This window comes from Lytechinus pictus, chromosome 12 (assembly GCF_037042905.1).
Source record: "Lytechinus pictus isolate F3 Inbred chromosome 12, Lp3.0, whole genome shotgun sequence".
NCBI lineage: Eukaryota > Metazoa > Echinodermata > Echinoidea > Temnopleuroida > Toxopneustidae > Lytechinus > Lytechinus pictus.
The window spans coordinates 26,846,803-26,874,475 of NC_087256.1; the positions used below are offsets into that span (position 1 = coordinate 26,846,803).

The 27,673-nt window shown below is 35.2% G+C and overlaps 1 protein-coding gene across 1 annotated transcript in view; it reads left to right on the plus strand.

The window, feature by feature from the left end:
* LOC129272352 (armadillo-like helical domain-containing protein 3) overlaps positions 1–26,752 on the plus strand; it is a 39,182-nt gene extending 12,430 nt beyond the window's left edge. The window contains exons 5-26 of the mRNA XM_064107429.1: positions 288–368; positions 1,584–1,691; positions 2,477–2,569; positions 3,394–3,468; positions 3,795–3,881; positions 4,680–4,736; positions 5,173–5,216; positions 6,933–6,996; positions 8,467–8,516; positions 9,580–9,661; positions 10,394–10,472; positions 12,154–12,261; positions 12,995–13,119; positions 13,819–13,882; positions 14,742–14,802; positions 15,434–15,522; positions 16,597–16,679; positions 17,581–17,707; positions 18,649–18,724; positions 19,909–19,984; positions 20,387–20,503; positions 21,680–26,752. Coding sequence (XP_063963499.1) covers positions 288–368; positions 1,584–1,691; positions 2,477–2,569; positions 3,394–3,468; positions 3,795–3,881; positions 4,680–4,736; positions 5,173–5,216; positions 6,933–6,996; positions 8,467–8,516; positions 9,580–9,661; positions 10,394–10,472; positions 12,154–12,261; positions 12,995–13,119; positions 13,819–13,882; positions 14,742–14,802; positions 15,434–15,522; positions 16,597–16,679; positions 17,581–17,707; positions 18,649–18,724; positions 19,909–19,984; positions 20,387–20,503; positions 21,680–21,772 — 1,839 coding nt within the window. The 3' untranslated portion in view covers positions 21,773–26,752. The remainder of the gene's footprint in view (positions 1–287; positions 369–1,583; positions 1,692–2,476; positions 2,570–3,393; positions 3,469–3,794; positions 3,882–4,679; positions 4,737–5,172; positions 5,217–6,932; positions 6,997–8,466; positions 8,517–9,579; positions 9,662–10,393; positions 10,473–12,153; positions 12,262–12,994; positions 13,120–13,818; positions 13,883–14,741; positions 14,803–15,433; positions 15,523–16,596; positions 16,680–17,580; positions 17,708–18,648; positions 18,725–19,908; positions 19,985–20,386; positions 20,504–21,679) is intronic.
* The last annotated feature ends 921 nt before the right edge of the window (positions 26,753–27,673 follow it).

The following is a 27,673-nucleotide window of genomic DNA, read 5'->3' on the forward strand; positions in this document are numbered from 1 at the left end:
TTTTTATCCAACGTTTGATACAAATTTACTATTTAAAAAAATAGATATTCTGATTTGTTAACATCAAAGTTCAGACTTTGGTAATAAGTTTATCTCTATTTCTTTATATTTTCTAAAATGAGCACATTATAAATTCTGTGTTCACCCTAAACCAGGCCTGGCTTTTTTTTTTGCATAATAGTAGTGTGTAATGTAATCTCCAAGGCTGTACTTTTAATTTTAATATGATAATTAGATTTTAAGGTTAAGATGATGAAAACCTGACCATGTTCTTTGCTTTGATACAGGAAAACATTAATGCTCTGTTCTATCACTGTGCAATGGCTCTGGAAGAAAGCTATCCTATCCGTGTGGTCAATGCACTTCAGGTTAGTACTAAAATCAGTCTTTATTTAATGATCTGTCTTAACAACAATGTTGACAGTGATTGGACGACAAGGCCTGTATTCTGAAGTCAGGTCTAACTCTGTGCTAAAATTATGGGGAGCCAAAAATTCAAAAATTTTGTTTATATTGTATATCTCTTATGTTTACTATTTTGTTTCCTGTTGCGTTCATAATGAAGAAAAATACTTCAGAATACTTCAATAGACAATTATGAACAATGTATGTGTCTAATGAGTTAATAAATAGGATGTGTAATATTAGGGATTGGTGCCCCAATTGGCTCTCCATAGTTAAACCACAACTTTAAACCATGGCTTAATATAAACCTGAGTTCAGAATACGGGCCCAAGTGTTTACTGTATAAGCTGAATTTTTGGCTTATTTTTATGGTGTTATTTTTACTAATTTCAGAGTGAGACATCAGTAAAAAATTTTTTTTGCATATTGCTATGGCTGAATGTTAAGACATTGCTTGAATTTGTAAAATAAAGCTAATAGGGATTGATTGTTCAGCTGATTTCTATGATTGATGGCAAAATATTGCGTATGATTGAAAGTGAATATCAGCCTCATAATCAATCGCTAAGCTTGTTATAGGGCCCTGAAATTGGTAATATAGGTATTCCTGAACATGATTAATTTTTTTTTTCATCTTGAAAATATTAGCTTTATGTACCTAGTACATGATAGTGTAGCTCACTTAGTTATATGCTAAGATTGCAGTGTAATATGTTGCTGAATTGGTAAATGGAAAACTTTAAAATCCTTTGAGAACTTGTGCAGGCTAAATTTTGAATTCTGGCTATTGCGTCTATATTCAGGGCCAAATAATTTTTTTTTTCTTATTATTATCTTCTTGAAAAAGCACATTTCTCAAATAGGTGATTTTCTGGCCCTCTTATCAACTTGTGATTTATTTTTATATTTATCTTTTTTATAATTGATAACCAAGGAGATGTATTAGATATGATGAATTTGTATAGCACAGCCACTATATATATATTCTACTTCACTTTGGTACTCCTATTGCGCATACTACAAAACTTAAACGATAATCTGCTTAAATGCTTCCCTGCACAGATGTGTCATATGAACTTAAAACAATGATGTTATATCACCATACTATGAAATATTATAGAATCATATTAATTGTTTTCTATATTTGATATAAAAATGATGTCATTTTTTTTTCTTAGACATTGTGTGCGCTGATTCGAGGTGTTTATCAGAAGGCTATGGTGGATCATGGCTTTGATATAATCAACATTCTCATTGGTTTTGATTCTGCGGAACAGGTCATGCAGGTAAGGAGCTTGAGATATTTCACTTTTGGGGCAACAAGTCCATGTCTGAATTCTTGTCCCCTCTCTCATCCTTTCTCTTCTTCACCATCATCATCATCATTACATCATCATCACCATATCACCATCATCATCATTATTACCATCATCAAAATCATCATCACCATTGTCATCATCGTCATCATCATCATCACCATCATCGTCATCATCATCATCACCATCATCATTATCGGTGTCATCATCATCATCATCATCATCATCTTCATCATCATCATCATCATCTCCATCATTATTGTTATTATTGTTGCTATTTGATTTTCATTACCGTCATCATCATTATTACCATCATCATAATCACCATCATCATCACCATTATCACTATCAACATCATCATCATTACTATCACCATCATCATCACCATCATCATTACCATCACCATCGTCATCACCATCATTACCATCATTACCATCATCATTATCATCATCATCTCCATCATCATTGTTATTATTGTTGCTATTTGATTTTAATTACTATCATCATCTTCATCATTATTACCATCATCATCATCACCATCATCATCATTACCATCATCATCATCATCATCACCATCATCATTACCATCATCACCACCACCACCACCATCATCACCATCATCACAACCACCACCATCATCATCTTCTACATCATTATTGTTATAATTGTTGCTATTTAATTTTAATTAAACTAAACTAAATTAAACTATTAAACAAAACTGGAATAATTATGCTCTTATATTCACTAATATGTAGATGCTCATTGAGAGACTGAACAGTATACTGACAGGAGACCAGTCTATCAGCCTTAAAAATCTTGCCTTGAAAGTACTTCTTGTCATCTCAACAGTAAGTTTGATTTGTTTTTTAAATTATAACTGAACATTTTAACTCTGTAATTCTGAATGAATTGCAGTTTTGTAACATTTACATACAGTGACCTTACAAAAACCACCAATCGCTTTCATTTATTATTTTTCTGAGTTATGGTTCTTCGTAAAATATATTTTCTAATGATAGGACTCGCCTAGATTGAGCCGCAATAACCCCCTCAAAAACATGTGTGATTGGCAATCACTAACATTACAGAGGAAAGAGCCTTTATAGTGCTTAAAAAAAGAGAAAAAAATAGATTGCCAGAAAAAATAGCTCTTTGTGTCACCAGAGCATTGCAGGGGATTCAATAGTCTATATCTACATAACAATTAAAAATTCTATACATGACCATTAAGTTCTAACTTAAAGGTAAATGCCAGTTGTAATGATTTCAAAATTAGTTCGTACAGAATCACCACCAAAGTGTCTGTATGTATGAATAAAAAAGAATGTGTTCCAAAGGATTTTGGAATAAATTGTGTAATTGCTGAGAAATTAGCAAAGCAAGCACAAATTTCAAGCTCGATGTCGGGTATTTTTCCAAGCAATAGAATTAGTACACTGTCCCACATGTGCTTATCTGTGTCGGCAGTCTTCAGTGTGATCGTATTTCAGCTTAGATTTCATGACTTCAGAAAGTACCAGATTTAGATCTACCATAATATAGTGACAATTAACCTTGGTTTTACAGACTTTCTCATGAAATCAGCATTTACTGCAACTACCTTCATTTCTCTTTAAATCTATCATCAAATTTGTTTACTCTGATGTTTGTTTTGCAATTTATTTTGTTTTAGGTTGCCAATAATGTGAGTCAGAACACATTACTAGAATACCTGATGATGAACAGTGTCTTTGAGTCTATTGTCCAGGTAGGAGCACTTTTCTGTTTTATAAATCGATTTCTAAACATGTTTGCATATTTCTTTTTGATTTTCAGGCTCCATAAGGGTTCTTGCATGCTCATTACAGGGCATTGAGTCACCAAAAGGGAAATGATGTCGTTTGATATTACTGCAACCTAAACGTGCTAGGTGTGAACAACACATACAAAAAAAATTAAATTCACTGAGTGGTCGTAGAGATTGCATGATCTTATGAATATAATTTTTTGTAGAGTGAATTTTCCTGCTAGTGAGAAATGATTAAAACAGTTCGGTAACTAAGCATTCTGATTTGAATTGATACTTTATTTCAGATTATGGCTAATCCAGTGGCTAGAGGAGAACATGGCTATGAAGCGCTACTCTTGTTGACCATCCTTGTCAACTATAGAAAATATGAGGTAATTATATCCAAAAGTTACCATACTAATTATTAGTGGTGGGTGGTATTATGATATTATCGAGAATATGCAATATTGAAAAAAATTTAATATAATGGTTTTATGATTATTATATATATCTGTAAAGCACTAAGAGACATTGTTCTGATGTGTTAAGTACTATATAAAAGCAGAATTTCATTATTATTATTGTTATTATGTTGATATCACAGTAACACAATATCACCAAAATATTGTCCATTATGAAAAGTTAATGACTATTTATTAACTACAAATGCTGCACTGTATTGCCTTAACACAACTTCATATTAAAGTTGGTATCCAAATGCCCGCTTTTCATCGACAAGCGCCGATGATAGCCTGACTTTTATTTCCCCCTTCCTTACTCTCACAGAATTGCAGCTTATAATGAACATATGTAATGAATATTCAGACTCTGCGATATATCATGTTATCAGCAATGTTTTTGGCGATAATAGACTAACATTGAAATAAAATATCGACCAAAACTAATAATTGTGCAACCGGTCCTACCTAGTTCTTGTACATTACAAAACTGAACCCTTCAATGGATATTTGTCCAACATAGATGTAAATGTCGTTCAGGGGAGTGGTTTCACGGTACACCATGTATTATTCTTTCGTGGGCATATGCTGGTCCTGAAAAGGACCACCCAAACTCGACGTTTCGACAAGTGTGTTCTTGTCTTCAGGAGAATGAGCAAAAGTTATGAAAGCAGGCTGTCATTGCCGTTGTTATTGAATTTTGTATGTTCTATTCATCTCTCTTTATTTCAGTCTGCCAATGCATACATTGTGAAGCTTTCTATTCTGGATGATGAGCTGGCTTTGAATGTAAGTAAAGTTGTAGTTAAGTCTTTCGAAATGATGCTGGAATGCTCCCCAAGGAGTGGAGAAAATGGATTAATCATGTTTTGTAATCCTGAACATGATGATATAATCACAAAGTCACTCATACAAACCAATTCTGTAATGAAGGCACTTACCTGCAATAAAGTTTTGAAGGAATTGAAATTAATAGATTAAAACTATTAAGAAAGTGATGGTGTTTTTATTTCTAACTTTGCTTAAATTTGTCAAAGAATTTGATGGTTATATTATGTACTTACAAACATCTGTATTAAGTGTCTTGCAAGTGTTATAAATATTATAATTATTATTATTTATTTTTAAAATTATTATTGTTGTTATTATTATATTCCATGTAACACATGTAATTCTTCATTTTATGTTTGAAGTACTGACTGATCTCTTTTTTTTCATCCTATAGGGATTGGGTCATGTAATATCAACAATACTAGGAGACTTTAATGGGTAAGAAACTGTTGTAATATGAGATTGCTTTGAAAGAGTTAGCATGAAACAGAAAACAAATATGAAAAGATAGGTAGATAAGATAGATAAAAGAGATAGGTAGGTGGAAGTATCGTCGTGTAGCGGTTCTGACTCTTGTCTTGTAATCAGAGGGTCGTGTGTTCGAATCCCACCATGGCCTATATTTGGCAAGATGTCAATCCACACTTCGCCACTCTCACCCAGGTGCTATTCGGGTACCGGTAGGAAACAACCATCATTGTGGTTGGTTTAGCAAGACAGTGCCTAACAGGCTGCTAGAAAAGCTATGAATCCAGTGACCGGGTAATAATAATCATGACAATTGTGAAGCGCTTTGAGCAGTCGTAGATTGATAAAGCGCTATATAAATGACAATTATTATTATTAGGTACTGTAAGATGGATGAATAGATAGATATGTAGATTGATAAATAGGTAGATAGATGGATGGATGGACAAATAGATAAATATATAAATATGATACAATATGTAGCATCGACAATGTAGTTACCTTTTCAATGGTGCATTATACCCAAGCTTTGACTCCTGCTAGTGTTTAAGGCGCTCGGGTTTTCACAGAATTAATCATGCCAGGTACGGTTTACCTCACCTGGGTTGAGTGCAGCACAATGTAGAATAATTCCTTGCTAATGGAAATTATGGCGTGGTTGGAATTCAAACCCATTACCCTCTGTTTCAAAGGGAGAGTCAAGACACACCAGACCACAATGCTCCATGTTCTATGGCTTAATAGAAATTAAACTGAACACAGGTTTTTTTTTTAATGTATATGGATAGAATGAATATTACGCCCGCCATACACTACACGATCTGAATAAGACGTGATTTGTGAATAAATCACATTTTTCATTTCATAAGTAAGTCGTGTTGGAAAAAAATATTTATTTTAAGTTCCCCATAGAGGTAGGAATACTAAAAAAAGAATTGTGCTTTGCTGCAAGCCTTGTGTTTGATATAGAGTCTGAATCGACTTCAAGTCACAGCTGATTATGACATCATTTATGTGATTTGGAATTGAAATTGCTTTTATTCCTACAGGGAGGCTCAAAATTGTCTGGGATCTTGATTTTAGTATTCGTACCACTTTTTGGAACTTTGATCGTTCAGATATAGAAAATATGTAAAAGAATATATAACATTATATCCTACATAGATTAAATCCTGTATTTAGTTCAAATAGCATCATGTGACCAAATACATTTTAACTATGATGTTGCGTGACGTCAGACCTCAATATATTTTTCGCTATACCAATATTCTGACGTCATTTCAGAAAACTGGATATTTAGCTCAACTCTCGGGCGCACCGGTCAGTGAACTGTCTCTCCCGGGCAAGTCCAGCGACCGCAATGCGTCGGCACCAATCAATGTTCCTCTTGGGGAAAAGTGGGTAATTCAACGCAAGTAACCGGACTCTGCAAGCTTAGCGCATAGATTGTGGTCGTAAATTCTAAAGTAGGATATAAAACAAATATATCGGGCGTTTCCTTCTTAAGCAAAGTGGGAATTATTAATCCTCGGTTGGACTGGCAAAACTACTATATTTCCCTCAGGGCTTTGCCCCTCAGGGAAAAATAGTCATTGCCAGACCAACCTGGGATAAACAATTCCACTATACTTTCTCATAGCCCGATATATTTGTTTACTGTAGAGGTGTCCATTTTGTTTATCATAGGAGGTATAAAGCCCAGCAAGATGAAGAGAAAGGAAGTGGATGGCTCTCCTCAATAACATCAATGGTAAGTTTGTTCAGAGAAAATAATGGCATTGTGGTCCCACATGTAGCCTTTCATGGTGACTATGCGTGACAGCAACTGAAAACGATCTTTCATAGTACAGAAAGAAATTTTTTTCTTGAGTTTCCAACTAAATCAAAACAATGTCATGGAAATTTGGTTTCCAACTAAATCAAAACAATTTCAACAAAATATGGACAATAGATGGCCTCTTACTGGATGTAAAAATGTAAAATGTGAAGTTTACACATTTTGGGGGGCATTTGTTATTATTACTATCTTATTCGGCTTAATCAAACATATAATCAACATATACAAACAATAAGACAAGGAGAATGACAGGAAAATGGGGGAAAAATTACCATAATCCAATGGTCTTCATTTTTTTCATCTGGTCGAGCGGTTGTCAAAAGAGAAATGATATAGTATAGGGATAAAGTAGAATTTTTTTGTCTTTACATGATTGCTGATAGAAAAAAAGGGCAACAATTTTACAAAAGTAAGTGAATGGAGTAAGTAAAGAATGTAAAATTGATAAGGATATATTCCATCGATTTGCCTAGCAGCATTTTACACATGTGGGACTGTATCACAATAGATACATATAAACAATTATCTATAAAGAATATGAATCCATCTGGCTAGCATCAGATTGCATATGTGCCATGCGTAACAATGGACTGCTGACACATCTCATGTATGGTCACATGATCATGCAAGTCATCACCTGTTCTGAACCAGAAGGATCAATGAATTAATGTTGAACTCTGCTATTTATTATCTATTTGGTATATCTTTTATGGTTAGTAAATTGAATTGAAGTCATATCTTTGCATCTTTATTCTAGAATGTATTTCTGATTATATTTCAGTGGAGTAGATATAATTACTAATATATTTGGAAAGTTTCCTGCAGTTTCAATGAGAAGAAAGTGTTTTTAAGCAGTAAATCTGATGTAAAATGTACAATTTTGAGCTGTGTTGGCCATATATGAATATTCATCAGATATGGTAATGAGCTGAATGCATTTGCTAGTCACAAAGGGACTGAAATGATGTTCTAGGCAGTTGACAAATGATCAACCCTATGATGAAGTTAAGGTTTTTAGAAGAGTGCCATTGCTTATCATTGCAATCGATTTGTAGACAATTATAGGTATTTTGAATATTAATGAGCTAATTTGCATATACATTAAAGGCCTCTTCGACCCTGGAACATGTATAAAGTATATGGCAAAAGTGACATTTTAAAGAATGATTACTCTTTACAAAGACATGGTTTCGAGTTATTTCAGGTTTGATCTTTATTTTGCCAAATATATATTCTGTCATCTCAACCATTCCCCCCTTGGATTGCCCCACATAGCAGCGATAACTTGAGAATGCAAAGGGAAATGCTTTGATCTAGGTATAATGAGCTGAAAAGTCACCAATATTGTGTCTTCAAATATGAACTTTTTTTTTCAATTAACAGGTTGGAAACATGTTTGTCTCGGAGGAGTCAGGTACACATCGAGCTTATGTGTAAGTAAGAAATATTGCTCATCCCCACCCACTCCCCCCCCGCCCCCTCCTCACAACATGTTTAGTATTTGAGAGGGTGTGTAAATTAGCAATTTCTCATATATTTTCTATCAACTTCTATCCATTGGCATTCGCAACAGAAATCGGCATGCAAATCTACAAAATTTGTAACATCAATTTCTCTGAATAATATCTTAACTAATTAATCAATTATGCTAATTTATGCATAATGTAGTGAATTTTGTCTGATTATTCAGATAAAGCCCCAAGTAGCTATTTGGGAGGACTTGAGATTCTGATCAAATGTAATTTGAAAAAAAAAAATGGTATCAACACATCCTTATCTATTTTGTAAATTTTTTTTAATGTTTTTATTTATTTGTTTTCTGACTTTTAATTGGGGTTTTTATTTAATGAAAATTGTTAGAACTTTACTTAATCATAATGAGCAACATGTTTATTTAATAAATTGTTAAAGCAATATGTTTATTTAACACATCGTTTTTTACAACAAAAGTAAAAAAAAAAGAAGATACATTTATATGTTTAAAGTTGAGCTTTTTGTGAAAATAAACAAAATTCTATACAACTTTTTTTATGTTACATCCAATATTAATGAAATTTTCGGTGCTATGCTTGTCTGATTTTCCTCTATTTGTGCAACTCAAAATATTTGCTGCTTTGGACTTGACTTTTAAGAAATTCTGTTTGTCAACCCTCAAGTTCTAGATTTCTTGATCTTCTTGCTGTACAGGATATCTGGGCCCCGTCTTACAAAGAGTTACGATTTATCCAATCACTTGTAACTCTATGGAAATCCATCAGTGTCATAAATTTTTCTACAGGAAATTTGCAAAATGTCCTTTGTAAACAAAGGAGATCACACCAAATTGTCAAGAAATCAATGGATTTATGGATATACATTCGTATCTAGATTTTTTTTTTAACAAACATGCATTTTATATGTTGACTTTCCAGAGTTGCAATTGATTGGATCAGTCGCAACTCTGTAAGAATTTTGACTGAATACATGTTGATGATGATATATTTTTTTTATTGATAGGAGAGATCCCAATAATGCAACATTACTGGCTCTCTATGAAGCAGTTCATCTCAACAGAAATTTCATTACAGTACTATCACATGTAAGTACCTATTGGTGATGTTGATGACAACAGCGACGACGATGGCGATGACGATGATGATGTTGATAATGGTGATGATGATGGTGATGATGATGACAATGGTGATGATGATGATGATGATGTTAATAATAGTGAGGATGATGATGATGATGATAATGATGATGATTGTTATGGTGATGATGGTGATTATGGTTTTGGTGATGATTGAAATGGTTATGGTAATGATGGTGGTGATGATGATGATGATGATGATGACGACAATTATGGTGATGGTGATGATGAGGATCACCATGATCATTATGATCATAGTGATATTCAGCAATAGTATGGCGCCATAATCTGTTCAAAAAACCATTGAAGGTGCAGACCCAAAAAACAAAAATTGGGGATTTAAAATGTCCCAAGTCACTTCTTCCCTTCAATGCATTATGAATCTAATGTATTTTAAACAAAGAGTGTGAACTGCACATTTTCAGCTTCATCATCACTTTTGGGGGTAACATATAAAGAAAGGGGGGGAAAAAATGGGTAACAATTACTTGATACTTCTTCATTTTGCTTTCTTTACTTCAGATCACTTCTCTCTATTTTCATTATCCCTTTTTTGTTCTTTATCATCCTATTTCTCTCTCTGTCTTTCATCTCACCCATAAGCTCCCTTTGCTTTTGAATATTAGAACTGAAAGTAAGGAATAATTGCAATCAATCTTTATTATTGTTGCATGTTTTTAGAATCATTCGGACCCTAGCGGCAGTGCTCCAACCACACCCACGTCCCCTCAAGCACCAGCAGTGCCTAGTGTTGTCAGTAGTAAGTACATTTGAACTTTTATCCCATTTTTATTATACGCCCGTCTTAGACGGGACGTATTATGATATCACGCTCAGTGTCCATCCGTCTGTCTGTCCGTACGTTAACTTTTCCTTGTAAACGCGATAACTTCAGTTTAACTTAAGCTAGGCTCATACAATTTGGTGTGTATGATACTAGCATGTATCCCAGGAACCCTATTGATTTTGAGGTCAAAGGTCAAGGTCATACTGACATGTTTTCATCTTACCCTTCTGAAGTCTTTGTAAATGAGATAACTTTAGTTAAACTTAACCTAGGCTCATATAATTTGATGCGTATGATACTAGCATGAATCCCAGAAAGCTTAACAGTTTTGAGGTCTGAAGGTCAAAGGTGAAGTTGCCACCTTCCACTTTGCTTGCTTGACCAATAACTCCATTTTCTGCATTACAGGCGGGCGTATTATGTGCTCGCCTTAGCGACACTCTTGTTCTATATTCATTGAATTGCCTTGAGAAGTAGTTCCCTTTCTACTATACTCATTCATTGCTCCTTCCCCTTTTTCCCACTGTATGTGCATGACAGTAATACTCAAAAAGTTAATTATAACAATGTAGCGACAAAAATTCATTTATAATGCATATTTTCAAAAGACTTTACACATTCATTAATTTTAATTCATATGTAAATACATACAGTACAAATTGAAGCAAATGATCCCCCCCCCCCAAATCATTAAATATGAATAGAGCAATATATCAGCAAACTTACAGAATTACATTTCTAGAATACATACATACATATGTGTATAACTGTTGTGAAATCAACAATATTGATTTGTCATGAAACTTGCTCTTCATACACTGTGAGTGCGTAAAATTGCGCAATTGGGTGCAATATGAATACCCAACATTATTATTCATTATTTGATAAATTTGTTTTCACATTTATAAGCTGATGGAAGTTTGATAATGTCAGTTATATATTTTTTTTGTCTAGTATTGTTATCTTACAAAAGTTTAGTGACATTTAATTCTATTTTACATCTATTGTTTCGTTGTGAAAATTTGAATTTCACATTTTGGTTATATTTCCCTCACTCTTTCAGGAATGTCTTGATTAACCCTCAGCAAAACATAGTTTGAAAGGGGGTACATATTTTTCAATTTAGTTGGGATCCCTTATTTCATCAAGCAATTTTGTTTTTACTTTGGAATCCTGTCTGTAGAATCATTTTCATGTTCAATGTTCACTTGATATTTGTTTGATATACATTATGTATTTTTTTTTATACTTGACAAATAAATGAATTGAATGGGAAGGACATGGAGCTAATATAGAGTTAGCTATTGTGTTCAATTACAATATCGCCTTATGGTGTTATTGTAGCTGGGGGGTGTTTCACAAAGATTGAAGTATGACTTTAATCGCACTTTTATGCCAACGTGCACATGATATGCAACGCGCAATCTTATTGATCAATACGCAGTAGTGCGCGTTCTCTTCGCATGATCTGACCAATGCGCAATCTTATTGATCAATACGCAGTAGTGCGCGTTCTCTTCGCATGATCTGACCAATGTGGTCATGCCCTTACTACCGTACGCAACTAGGCATTGAAGTGCGACTCTAAGTCATACTTAAATCTTTGTGAAACCGATGTATTTGGTATCATGCAGCCTGCTCTTCTTGAAATCAGATTTGCAGAACCCTCAGACCGTTGGAGGAGTTCCATCTACCGGAGGATCTACCAACATTCTTGTCACATTTCTTAGTTACTGCTCCATCATCATGCAAGACCTTAAAGGTAATACTCTCAATTTCAACCAACACTTTTTAAGTCATGGCCGTATGCAGTTGAAGGGGGGGGGGGGCTTGCTGAAAACTTACGCTTTCTTTATATTTTCACAAAATTCACCAAAAGTGTGCACAAAAGCCTTCAATTTTACTTAGGAAAATGGACAAGCTCCATCGCTTTTGAGTTTCTTTGAAAATGTTTACGCGTCTCGCCCCACCCCCCCCCCTCCCAATTCCAGTTAAATATTTCTACAAGCTGCCATGTTCTTATTGCTTACATTACATTAAAAATGTCTTGGGGCATCGATTTGTGATTGCTGTACAACTGCATCATATGCCATTACATGAGGTTTTTTCTTTGAAGCCTTCTTCATATTTGCGCACCAACTTAGAAACTTAGAAATTAGTTTGGGGATAATGATAGGGGTTGAGAAACTGCCCTGAGAAAAGGGTATAACAATTAACATCTATAAATCAAAATTTGAATTGATTGTAAAATGTGTTCTGTAACTATTGACACGGTATACACGTACATGTACCTGCCATCAACCTGCACAGTGAGTCTGAGACGTATTTTAAATGGTTGCAGAATGTATTTTCAAAGTAAGTTTGAATATTAATGTGCAATTCTTCAGGTGTTTGAACTCAGATGGAATGAATAATATTCTTGATGACTTTCCTAGAAATAAATGAATAAATAAGTAAATTGAATAATAGGTTTTGTTATATTTCTGTTTTGACAGATGATGAGAGATTCAGCAATACCAAGCTGTGTTTACTTATTCTCTCCTGCATCGCTGAAGACCAATACGCAAATTCATTCCTCCATGATGCTAACCTTACATTCAGAGTTCCTCTTCATCAAGCAGTGAGTATAATGGGAATTTCGCACAGGGCTCTTTTATTGCATTCACACTGAGCTCCTTTACTATCTCGTTTTCAGATCGACACTAATCAATTACTCAGCAAGTTGTGAGTATAAAGGGAGCATTCACACTGGGCTCATATACTGTGTTTACTCTGAGCTCCTGTACTGTATCAGTTCAAGACCAACACATTTCAATTATTTATCAAGCTATGAGTGTAAGGGGACTTCCAAACAGGGCTCTCATACCGTATTTACACGGAGTTCCTGTACTAGATCAGTTCTAGACCAACACTTTTCAATTATTTATCAAGTTGTGGGTACATGTATATTGGGACTTTCACAAAGGGATTTTCTAGAGCATTTACAATGAGCTCCTTTATTGTGCCAATTCTAAACCAACCCTATTCACCTATTTTAAATTAGCTATGATTATAAGGGAATTTCATAAAGGGCTCTTGTAGAGTATTCAGACTGAGCTCCATTAAAAATAACAATATAAATGCAACTTGCAAAGCATTTATGTCCACTCCATAGATTGCTTGAGGTGGTAATTATCATTACCACTCTTGTTATGAAGAATTACAAGTTTGTGGAGTACAATTCAAGTACAGATAAGATTAACAATAGACTGATTGATAAAAATTTCATTTTGGTTTTGAATGTATTTTCATAAAAATATGATTCCTGTTTTATTTTCAGCCGATGAGACACAGAAAACAGTCCCAAGATCTGCAAGCCAGACCGCTTGCTTGTGCTCTCCTTGGTGAGTACAGTCCATTCCTAGATGGACGGTGTTTCACAAAGATTTACTTGTGACTTATGGGGCATTGCAAGAAACTTGTGATCAATTGCAAGTCTAATTGTGGTCCCTGAATCGATCATAAGTCTTGTAATAAATTGTAAATTTGCGATTGATTTCCTGTTCTGCTTCTTGAAAAGAGGGGTGTACATGTAATCTGATTGGATATTGCTGAAATTGATCTGAAATTGCAATAACACCTTTGCAATTGATTGCAAATATTTTCTTGCAACTCCCCCTAAGAGTTGCTCTTAATTTCCAGGTGCATGCAAAAAATATATAATGCATCACCGCACTGGTCAGACCATGCGAAAAGGATACGCGCTACTGCACGATAATCAGTGAGATTGCGCGTTTAGTAAATGTGCGCATCAAAACTTAAGCATGTTTTCACATTCTCTACTCCTTGAGGAGAATTCCAGTAAGACTTGGATTTAATGAGAATTGATTTTGAAATTACATCAGTTCTATGACTTACAGTGATGCGTTCTTGCGAAGGCTTAGTGTTTGAACAATATGTGTATTCAGACTTGGTATGAAATACTAGTTACATTATTAGGTGATGAAACCTTTCAGGATAACATCTCATTTCCACATCAGAAATCTATCAATGATTAGTGATTACATTATGTAGAATGAGCTGTGTTCTATACACACACAAAATGTCTACCCCTTTCCCCTTTCCCCATCCCTTTATTCTGATCTAACATAGGAGTTTCTCATAGGCACTTGTCCTGGAAATAGCTTAGAGCTCTCAAAATTTCAGTTCTTTTAGTTCCTTCTTCACTAACAACTTTATTTTCTTATTGTTCTTGTCTTTTAGATTTGACTGTTGAGTTTATTCTTAGTCACATGATGAGGAACTTGCCGCAAGAGTTATATTTGTAAGTATTTACAACTTGAGAAAAAAATTTGAGAAATTTATCTTTAAAAAATCATGCAGCTTTAGTGTGCATTTAGTCCCATTTTGCCTCTCCCTTTGTTTTATAATTTGTACATGTGATTTTAAAGGAACATCAAAGGGCTACATGTAGTTCACCCTGACATAAATTGGTTTAATTGAAGCAGAAGAGTGAAAGAAACAACCTGTTACATTAAATAGAAAATAGTGACAAATTATTTCTGTATGGTAACACATGTAGGGAGTCAGATATATCTACTAGTATTTTATGAAATTACCCTCCTGTGAAAGTGTTTGATACACATCAATGACAAGTGTAGTCCAGATTGGACATTGATGTATGGACACTGTCTTTCTCAAAGCTAACATAGAGGGCATATGATTCCAATCTCAAATCCAGTGTCAATCTCCCTCATAGAGGGGCTGGGGGGGGGGGGAGATGAAGGCTTATCTCTGGGATAGGGATTGGGAGTCAGGAGGCCCTCCATGTTTGCTTTGGGAAAGAGAGCTTCCATACATCATCCTCCAATCTGGTATATTACGAGCGTCGCAATATACTTTTCTTGAAGTAGGCTTTTGTCTTTAGAAAGGCTCTCCTTTTTTTTTTCTTTCAGAAAATGTTTAGGTGTGATTCATAGAGTGTTGTGCTATCAGAAGAAATGCAGAGTGAGATTACAATATTCATGGATCAGTATCTGGACAGGTAATATTACAATCAATTAAATCTATTTTTTTATTTATTTTGTTATAACTATTATTATTATTTTAATTCAGTGGTACATCTGTAAATATCCAGTAGCATATGCTGATGTGTTAAAGGGATGCTCCAGGCTGAAAATAGTATTATTTGAACAGATGAAGAAAATCAGACTAAAAAAAACACTGAAAATTTGACCAAAATCGAAAAGGAATAACAAATTTATGGTATGGTATATAAGAAGGGAGACATAACATTCACACATGTATGAAAAAAAATCAAACAATTATGATTTCATGTAATAACATAAGAAAAAGGAAAGTGTGGATGTGACATCATCAGCCCACCTAATGAATATTCATGACGACTTCATATTTCACAATAATTGCTAAACTTAAAATTTCAATAACTTCGCTATTTGTTATCAGATTTTGTAGGAATTTTCTGCGTTTTGCTCTGTGAATTTTGCTCTGTTTATTTACATGTACATATAAATGTTTTCAGCCCGGAGTACCCCTTTAAATGAATGAGGTATGCTATGGTTACAAAGCAAATAAATAAAACTATATGTATCGTATACAAACTTATAATGGTTTAATCGAATGAAAACCTACTAACTTGCAAGATACACCTATATTTCATGACAAGGAAGGTAACAGAAAGAAAAGCACAAACAAATGGAGAGAGAGAAAGCGCGCCAGATCACGCATATATTATACATTAACTTCTAAAATTTGAAATAATGAACATATTTAACTTTTGAAACTGATGATGATATAGATATTTTTTACTTTGAAAAATTATTGAAATTTTCATGTAAGATATTTTGCACATGTCTTTGTTTTTGTAAATATGTAGGTTATCGTCCATATAATTTGTATTTTTTGAATGAGTGTAAATAAATGAAATTCAAAAGTCAAACGATTTTTTTTTTTTTTGTTCAAACAATTATCTTAGTCTACCACTGGATTATGCAGCTGAATGCATATTTGAACACTTCCTCTATTGTGTTTTGTATGTGATCCATATTCCTACATTGCACATAATCAATGACCAATTTATACTCCAATTTCTTTTCAGCTCTGATCAGTCTACTGAAATATATTTTGGCCAGTGAATCTGTGTTACTGCCATCGAACAACATCTTTGAATTGGCTTGCAAGGTAACTAACTCATTGCTTACATTAGAATTGAAAAAAAAGTCATATTTGTACAATATTCAATATTAAAAGTTGGTATAGCCAAAACAAATATTATAATTTACATATGGCTGTCATTACCTTTTATTTCAGCACATTATCCTACATTGAATGTTGGACATCTGCAAAGCAGTACTAATCCTTTTCCAATTTCCATGATACTCTTTCTTACCGCCCTTTCACATGGTACCAAAATTGTAATTTGAATGATGATTCCAGTGAAAAATAATTCTAATGACAAGTTTTTAGATCGTGTGAAACCAAACTAGAATCACAAACGATAATCACAATCAAGAATTCAAAGTCTACTCCGGATTCGGATTCCAGTTAAGTTTCATTCAAATTACGGTACGAATTTTATGTCTGAAACGCTTGACCTCTTAAACATCTTTTGGGGAGCGGAGCTTACGTGACCTTTCAAGCATTGTATCATGGAAATAAAAGGAAATGTATTGTATTTGCGATGCAGTGCTTTGATTGACAAGTCACCAAGGACACATACCGGCATCTCTCGGGAATTTGAATTCAAATCACAGTTCTTGAGTGAACGTGTGAATGGTACGATGATTCTAAAGACGAATTGCAATCATCATTACAATGATGATTCAAGATTCTCGTGTGAAAAGGCCCTAAATTACTCCAAAATGGTTTTACAGACGTTTTCAACCATTACTTCTACATGACTTTTCCATTTAAACAGTGTGAAAACATATTATAATCTTTCCTTATGACCTTTGACCTCTGTCAAGTTAATCACCTTCAGCAAAAGTATTTTGCATTTAGCAAATTGTTATGGTCTCTCTATTTCTAATTCTTTCATATAAAATTAAAATCTTACCCTCTTGAACTTTGACCTCTGACCTAGGTGGTGAACCTGTTCAACCTGTTTATCACCTATGGAGATACCTTCTTGCCTTCAGCAAACTGCTACGATCAACTCTACTACGAACTCATCCGTATGCATCAAGTCTTTGACAACATCTACCATATGGGTGAGAAATGATGGTCCATGTTCCCATAGTTTTACTCTACTAATTTAATCCATACTTAGGAGACCCTAACCAAACCCAAAAGTGAAATTAACAAACCATATTTTAATCGAAAGCTCTGGCCTCAGATCCGCGACTTCATTCTAGTGATGTGATTCCATAGGATTGTACACAGAAAAACTTAATGATATTTTTTGCTTTTCAGATTACGCATTTTATTTGCTTCTTTTCAATCACATAGAGATATCATTAATATCTTTACCTGCAAGCTTGAACTGTAGAAAATGTGTTGCCATATTTTATTTCCCACTTATTTGGCACAGCTTTCCATTTCTCTCTGCCTTCCGATTACGTGTAACAACATTTCTTGACATTCATTGTAAGCCCAATAAGAGCCAAACAAAGAAGTCACAAAAAAAAAAACAAGTGATGAGTTGTAGGTTTCCATCCATTTGAGTATTGAATAATTTACCGGTACCATTTTCCTTTGCAAAATAAAATAAAAATCAAATTCATAATATAGAAATGAAAAAAATAATTGATCTTTTCTACGTAAAATTCTATGGAATCACAATGTTCCTGAAGTGTGATGTCACGTTATTCAGAAGCTTGATAAAGCCTATTTTCAAATGCCGTTAATTTGAGTGTTTCTTTGGCAAAATCTTGGCTTTCAAGCGGTGAATATGCATTGAAGTTTACTATGTAGCTTGTATATTTCCTATTTGTCACTTTTACATTTAGCTCCAGGCTTGGTCTTTAAAGCTATGGTCTGACTATTGATTATCTGTTTATGCAGTAGTTTGTAATCTCATTGTGCAGTCAAGTTAATAAGTGATCAAGAAATATGGTGAATTATTAATAAAACAGCAACAGGAATGTAAATAAATTTGCCAAATTTGAAGATGAAATGTGTAATATATTATTGATGTAATTTCTCTCTACAGCTAGAAGGCATGTGACCAACAATGGGCAATACAAAGACTCCGCCAATAAGCTTGCTAATAACATTGTCAATATCAGGTAAGAAATCACATATCATTGCAAAATATATACTCTCATAGTATATTTTCAAAATGTGTTCTCAAAATATATTTTCAAATTATATTCTCAAAATATATTTTTTACTTATATTTTCAAAATATATTCTCAAAGTATATTCTCAAAATATATTTTCAAAATATGTTCTCGAATGTATTTTCTTAAAACATATCAAAATATGTTCTCAAAATGTTCTCTAAATATATCCTCAAAATATGTTCTCCAAATATATTTCAAAATATATTTTCTTGAAAAATGTTCTTGAAACATATTCTCAAAATATATATTCTCACAATACAACTGTATGTTCTCAAAATACATTTTCAAAATATATTTTTTTAAAACATTCTCATGATATATTCTCAAAATGTATTTTCAAAATTTACTTCCAAAATATATTCTCAAAATGTATACTCAAAATACATTCTCAAATTATATCCTTCAAAAATAAATTCTCAAAATGGGTAATTCCGTAAGGTGGGCATGCCTGACTCACTATAAAATGTGGGACATCCTGAAAGGCTTTGTCTCTATTCTCTCATTCAGATAAAAAGTTGTAAAGCTTTAAAATTATTACCATGGCTTGAGCAGTTCATGACTTGAAAGGAAAAGTAGAAAATTGGGGAGTGAACAAACAAACAGGGGCCCGCAACACAAAGCTTAGCAATGATCGTAGAACATTTTTCTACGATTGATGAATGGTGAAAACCCAGCGTACGATTAATCGCTAACCATTGTGTTATGGGTTCCATGTTGCAATATTTTTGGGAATTGCCTAAATCTAATTTCCTATGTATGTGACACTATTTTGTTTGAAATTTCATGTGATATTGATGTGGGAGTTTGATTATGATTAGTTGTATACTGTATATAGAGACATTTTCCTCCAATTTATTGCAATGCAAAGTTAGAGCCTGAACCCCACCCTCTATGTCGAGATGTTTCTGAGAAATTTGAAACCAAGCTAACTCTTAGATATTGAAAATATTATATTTGTAACTCTTTATCTCATGATACTATTTATTATGAAAATCTTTCTCATCTTATTATTTTTGCCTGTGATCTAAGCAAATATTTGTCCCACCACACTAAATCTTGTACGTGTAGAGTACATAATTATGAATTGTTTTCTGCGTTTGTGTCCCTCCACCCCCCCCCCCCTGCAGAGCTATTATCAATCACTTCACACCTAAGATTGATTCCTGGGCGGCCAGTCAGACCACAGCTCTTACAGAGGAACAGGTAAGAACCATTAAACCCTTTCTTGTCAACTTGACAAGTTGTCATTATAGGCTTTTTGATTGGCCCATTAACTAACATAGAGGGCTGCAACATATTGAATCCACTGTGCATGCTCTCCCTCATCCACTATCAAAATCAGCATTCTCATGTCATCCCAAATCAGGGACGACGTGCATGAGAGTGCACTTTTTTTCACATTGACACATTTTCCCATGGCTGTATCCTTCATCCTCTTTTTTTCCACTGGATGTAGTTCAGTTTGTGCACACATTCAAATAAAAACAGAAAACGTTTTAAGTCTCATTTGTGAATTAGGCCATATCGCGATCAATGGGTCAGTGTAGAAATAGAAACATTGTCATTCATTATGTCCTTTATGTCCTTTGATCTCTTCTGTCTCAGGTTCTTAGCATCGTGAAGAACAACTACGACACGCTAACTCTGAAGCTGCAGGACAGCTTGGATCAGTTTGAACGCTACGCAGAGAAACCAAAAGAATCAGCCTTCTTCACACAATTGGTAAGTCGAGCATGGTGGACGGTCCAACTTCCCACTTCAGCTTCACCATTTGTCATTGATAATGAGTTTACTCTCTGAATACATGGAAATCTGTATTCTTTGTTATCTGAATCCTGGGGGCTGTTTCACAAAGATTTAAGTGACTTAGAGACGCTCTTAAAGGAAAATGAAACCTTTGGAACAAGATAGCTTTTGCGAAAACAGAAAAATCAAAGAAACAGATCAACAAAAGTTTGAGAAAAATTGAATAAATAATAAGAAAGTTATGAGCATTTGAATTTGGATCATTATTTAATGTAGATCCTCCCATTGGCAATGTGTGATGTCACCCGTGAACAACTTTGCCATTACTTTTGTATATATATATTTCACTTAACTGCCTCTTTTATCACATCTTTGAGAAGATCATGCATTCTTTCTATATGAGGGTATGTAAAACAGATTTTCAAAGAATACAATATGAATAAAGAATTTCTATATCCATATGACAGAGCTAAAAGAGACATTTTGGGGGCATTTTATAGTCCATCATACGGTAATATTTTCACATGTGACTTCAAACATCTTTGTCGCATTGCCAATTGGAGAATCTCCATAGCATTTAGTGATCGCAATATTCAAATGCTCATAACTTTCTCATTATTTGTCTGAATTTTCTCAAACTTTCTTTGAACTTGATTTGTGATTTTTCTGTTTCCACACAAGCCCACTTGTTCCAAAGGTTTCATTCCCCTTTAATGTCACAGTTGCACATGGTATAAAAGGCATCACCACGTTGGTCAAATCTAGCTAAGAGGGTGTGCACTACTGAATTGGTTCTTAAGAAAGTATTACTAGTTGTTAATAAACTTGTAAATTCTGAACAGCTATATGAAACACACACCAGGTACCCATAACACAAAGGTTAGCGATTCATTGCTGATTTGAAATAACAATTTTGATTGGTTCCTAGTCAGTCTACTGAGCACGCAATGATGATCTTGATAGGCGGATTGCAATTAGCGATTGATCACTGACCTTTGTGTTCCGGGGCCCTGGCCACTGTCTATGCACATGCTATGATGACCTTGATTGGTCATTGCATGCCCTTGTGTCGCAGATACATAGCCCAGTTGACAGTACTGTGATGCTTCTTGTTTTAATTTAGTACTTGTTATGATTTCATTTTTGTTGCAGGTGCGATCACTGGTGGTCAACTTCCGGGTCAACTCTGGCGTGGGCAACCTCGAACAGAAGAGCGTTCTTCAAGAGTTTTCGACCATACAGTGATGGCGATGGATACCATGCTCTGGACCCTTTGCTGCCTGTCCTTCAGATACCGTAGGGCCCCTGCAGAACGCCTCCATTCTGATCTCTCGGCTGCTGTGATCCTTGCCTCTGCCCATGACCCCCATTCGTCGTGGTCTCTTCCTGCTTGCACAGGGCTTCAAGAGACTCATTTTAGATGGGGGGAGGTAGAGAGACATGAAGAGAGAGAGAGAGAAAAATATAGAGGGGGTGAAGAAGAGTTGGAAGGGGAGGAGATTGCAAGAAAAGAAAAGAATGCTGAGAAGGAGAAGGTACCTTGGCAGGAGGAGGAGGAGGTTGAGAAGAAAATGATAGAGGAAAGAAGAGAAGTAGAAGAAGTACATGTATGATATGCTGATAATCAAGTGCAATGTATGAATAAGGAATCTTTAAAATGGTATTCACTGAACTAATAATGGCTTTTTTTTTTCAATATTCTCTGTCAACTCTTTGACACTTTAATGTGCCAGTTGAGCTTTCCTTTGCTTTTATGAAGCTGTGGAAGTATGTATCATTAATGGCCGTCTGCGTGAAAGAGTTTGCCTGTAACATTTTAGCTGTCATCTCTCATAGGCTTGATATTTAAATGTGCCAGCCCTCAATATGGGACAGCTTTTTAGTTTCCCTTTGCTTTTAAAGAGCAGTGACAATGTGCTTTGAAGAGTCCACCTGTGAGCCATGTGTGGTGCATAACCCCTAAAATGTGCCATTCCTCAAGAGAATGTCAGTCATTGAATTTGATTCGTGGCAATAACAGTAGCTGGCAACTTGATGGGGATTTCATACCTGATTGCTGAGAAAGCATGGATGCTTGTAAGCAAGCAAGCAGAAGACTGAAGGCTTAAGGTCCTCTCCAAGGGACCTGGTAATGAGAAGAATGTCTTACCAGAAGGTACTAGTGTACTAAGTGAACCTAGGACACTGGAATCCGATAACCACCACTCAGGGTTCTCTTTTTTATATTTCCACATGCAAATCTCTTCTCTTAGAGGCTTTACCTTCAAAGCATTGCCACCCTTAATATGTCAAGAGATCAGCTCTAATAATATTGGGATAGCAATGTCAGTGATAGAGGCTGGTAATGTTGCAAGCAATATTTTTTCAGTCATAGTTCTACATGTAAGTCTCTGAGGCTTTGTTAACCTTTGGACTGAACTGTCATCAATTCCAAGGGATCCGCTTGCATAACTTTATATCAACGGCAGTGTAATTTATAAAAGAGATTTCATAGAAGCAATACAAACCTGACTTATATAATCTCAATATTTCCACAGGCCGGTGTTTTACTTTGTGAGTTGAGAACAGTTCTCCCTGAGCTCTTCCATTGCCATTTCCTCTTATAGTGTGCTACCATCACATTTTTTGCTGCAGCAAATCAGTTAATTCCTTTCGTTGCATGAAGCATATCAACAGTCAATTGGCAATTTTCAATTAATTGCAAGACAATTATGATTGATTGGGGACCCCAAATTTGCAATTGATCTGATTGGTCCTTTGGCAAGGCGTCAATCCACACTTTGCCACTCTCACCCAGGTGCTAATTGGGTACCGTTAGGAAACAACTGTCATTGTGGTTGGTTTAGCGAGGGTACTCCTAACAGGCTGCTTAACGGGCACGTTGTGGTCTAGTGGTTCTGACTCTCGCCTTTCAACAGAGGGTGGTGGGTTCGAATCCTAGGCATGGCGTGTTTTCCTTCAGCAAGAAATTTATCCACACTGTGCTGCACTCAACCCAGGTGAGGTGAATGGGTACCCGGCAGATTAATCCCTTGCATGCACCGAGCGCTGGTGATGGTAGCTTGAGCTAAAGCCGGGGTAATAATAGCAGAGCTTTGTATCCTCTGGCAAAAAGCACTTTATAAATCCAGCTATTATTATTATTATTATTATTATTAAAAAGCTATGAATCCAGTGATCTGGTAATAATAATTGTGCAGTGCTTTGAGCAGTCACAGATTTATATCGCGCACTATAAAAGCCAATTATTATTATTATGAATTTCTAGCTCCAGCCCAATATGTCTAGTACAGTAAGTTCCTGCACAGTGTGCTTCAACCAAGTCATGAAATTGAGGCTGAAAATGGAGAACGTTGAAAATGGCCAACACAGAAAAGCACACAATGGCACACATATCATTTATTTAAAAAGGCCTTTCTTCAGCTTGCCATGCTTACTTGCTGATTACAGGGAACAATTACTCATTTTCTAGAGAATCATTTAATAGTTTTTTATATGTTTTACAACATACAGTCACTAAGGTGTCAATATTGTTAGATTGTGTTCGTTTTTATTTGGTGATCATTGTCACAGCTGGAAATTGCTTTTTACTTCATATCAGATTAAGCATGAACATGGAGTATACATTCCAGTTGTTTAATCTCTGTCTATCTGAACTTCTTTTTAGTTAGATATTTAATTGCTGGACTGTTGAAATCTTGTATCTCATAATTGAAAAAAACAGTAGGTCAACTTTGAAAGCTTGGCTTTTATTGAAGTTATAACAAAGGTTGCAACTTGATCAAAAGTTAGTGAACCCCACCAGAAAATGAACAGATTTTAAGTGTTTAAGTTCTGCCATGTTTTAGATATTTAATTGTGAAGTAAGGTGATAACATACAGGCGCGGATCCAGGGGGGCACAGGGGGCATGTGCCCCCCCCCCCCCCTTTGAGAAGCAAAATAAAAATTGTAATGTAAAAATGCCATTGAAATAGAGGTAAGACCCTTTTTTTTTTCTTGTCAAATTTTTTCGGGAACGAAATATCCTTTATTTGTTGTTGAAACTTTTTTTTTTGTCTTGTCAAAAATTTCCTCCGAAAAATTTGCCCCCCCCCCCCCTTTTGGAAAATCCTGGATCTGCCCCCTGATAACATATAACATTCAATAACGTTAGTTTGTCTGGACATGCCAAACATTGTAATATTGTTGTCCACATTCAACACTCGGCATGAAGGAGTGTATTTTGTGGTTGGGGTTCACTAACTTTTTTGCACGGCTGTGTACAGTAATGAAGAGACTCTTCAGGTAATATGATGTTTCCATCATTGCCATATTTCAAAATAGAGCCTTTTCTGAGCTGCACTCGAAATTTCTGAATTTTAGAACTTTGCGATGGAAGGGTTTTAGGTTTTTAATGCCCAGTGGCAATAAGTACAATTAATTTGGCCACATGATGTGAAACTTTGTGAATAACTGGAGAGCAAACATTTCATTGGAAAGATTATCTTTGTTTAAATAATATATTTTGGCTGCATAATGAGAATATGACTAGTTTGATGACATATAATTTTTTAAATTATGATTAATACTAAGTTATCACTGATGAGTGATCTTATAGTCAACGTGATATATCTCCAAAATGAGAGATTTTGGATTTTGTTAGTACCGGTGCACCTGGCTCTTCATGAACCGTTCAGTCACCTTGTCAAAATGTCTTTGGCGCGTCTTTTTGCAGGAATCCCCTGTCAAGGCACCTAGTGTCTTTTCATAGCGGCTTTCCTGTGTTCTCCGTTGCTTTGTCTCTGAAGTGTGAGAATTGTACCGTGTTTACACACGAGTCGGCTCGAGTGTTGAATCCTCAAGCAGGGTCAAACGCGTGCGATGAGGTCAACTGTGATCGCGTTTATACTGAAACAAAAAAGGAGAGTTCGACACGGCCCGCGGATCACGAACGGAAGTAGAATAGACGTCACAAATTGATGCCGTGTTTGACGTAGGTCATGCAGGTTCGACACGGCTTCCTGTTTACTTACGAAAAAAATGAGCGTGTCTGATTTGGCTCGCAGGTTGGAACTTACGATTTTTGGCAGATCAAAAAGCCGTGTTCAACAGGGATCACACCGATCGTGTTTACACAGCATAAAATTGCCATGTTGAGCACGGCTCGCGTGTCGAACTCCTGAGTCGAGTCACTGTGTAAACACGGTATACATGGTAAAAGGCCATTGGCGGGATTCCCGCGCGAAAGGACGTGGCTTTGACTTTTGTCAAGTTACCTTATTAAGGTCATCTAGAAGAATAAATCTCTATCCTTTGTATTATTAAAGCAAACTATAAATTCTCGCTGTTATCTTTGAAAAAAAGTTCTCTTTTTACAAACAGTAGACAAAATTTGCAAAGATCTTTTCTGCCGATTTTTCATTGTTTCTTACTTCATCCTTTTGAGGAGGGCTACAAAAAAGCTGTGAATGAGCAAAAAGAAATAAAGAAGCCCTTGGGTGCACAACTTACCACCAAGCTGATTCTGCTCACTGTGACTGAAAGAAACTAAAATGATTTTGCAATAAACTCTGGTGTTGATTTAACATCAGCCTGGAATCTATATATGTCCACACCAGAGATGTATTGAAACAACACCAGTTTGGAATCAAACCGATGCTGTCTCAATACTAATTGGTGTTGTATAAACACCTTTCTGGTGTTAGACCAAAACGAAACTGGTGTTGTTTAACACTTCTCTGGTGTGGACATATATATATATTCCGGGCTGGTGTTAAATCAACACCGGAGTTTTTGCAGTGTAGTGATAATGTCAACATTGCTATTAGACATTTACTTGCAAAATGTGAGTGTAAGTTGGGGTGGTTGGTAAAAATGAGAACTGTCATATGCGCACAATGAGACTATTCTTTAATATTTTTTGTCATGAAAAATTGAAGTGGTGTTTTATTTGAAAAAGATTAATTCCATGATCAGGAAAATACATTTACTTTCTAGTGATATTGAAAACTTATCTTTCATTCGTACTGCGAAGCTTTGGTGTGTAGCATTGCTGGTCAGTCTTATTTAATGATACATGTATAGAAAATGGGGATGATTTCTACCCATCTGTTACAACAGTATATTCAACCTTGTAACAGTAATTCAAATTTCTTTAATTTATTGTTTACGATACACAAGTAAGGCTCTTGAACAAGAGTTTGTGCCATATTCTTTGAGCAAGAACCATGCTCAGTGCCTTTCCCAGCAACTTCCCACCATTCTCCATTACTCTGTCTATGTTCAAATGGGAGGATTAGAAAGTAAAAGACGCTGAGTGTGATTATTGCGAAAAGAAATGCCTCTGACATTTGCTAAGATGCCTCATTATGTATTCTATGGAGTATACATAGATTATAATGGTTATATCCCATGGGGATTCAGATGTGATTTTAATTTCTAGATATGTTTATTGCAATATATTAATTTAATATCTTCAGCTGCCCTCTGGCAAATAACAACTCTGTTTACAATATGTATAAAATATAGATTAATTCTCGTTGAATAAAGTTCATGATCGTCATGAATTCATGATCATTATATTGCCATATTGTATTTCTTATACTGTAGTTACACTCCACAAAGAAAGTGGAGAGATGGGGGATATGGGCGGTGGCGGTGTGGGTGGGGGCGGTAAAAAGGAAGGCAGGGGACAGTAGAAGAAAAAAAGAAATGCTCAATATCGGATTTAGAGATGGAATAGACTGGAGGGGAGTCGATGGAGATTAAATAGTACCCCCCACCCCAGTCAGAAGGTAGATAAAAAGGACGGAAGGAAGAGAGAGAGTGAGAGAAAGAAAGAAAAGGGGAGGAAGAAAAAGAAAGAAAGGGAGGGAGAAAGATATGAAGGAAGAAAGAGAAAGAACGAAAAAATGAAAGGAGGAAAGTCAAAGAACTGACGATAGTTTTCCTCGCCCCTACTCGTACTTTGGTGTGTAGCATTGCTGGTCAGTCTTATTTAATGATACATGTATAGAAAATGGGGATGATTTCTACCCATCTGTTACAACAGTATATTCAACCTTGTAACAGTAATTCAAATTTCTTTAATTTATTGTTTACGATACACAAGTAAGGCTCTTGAACAAGAGTTTGTGCCATATTCTTTGAGCAAGAACCATGCTCA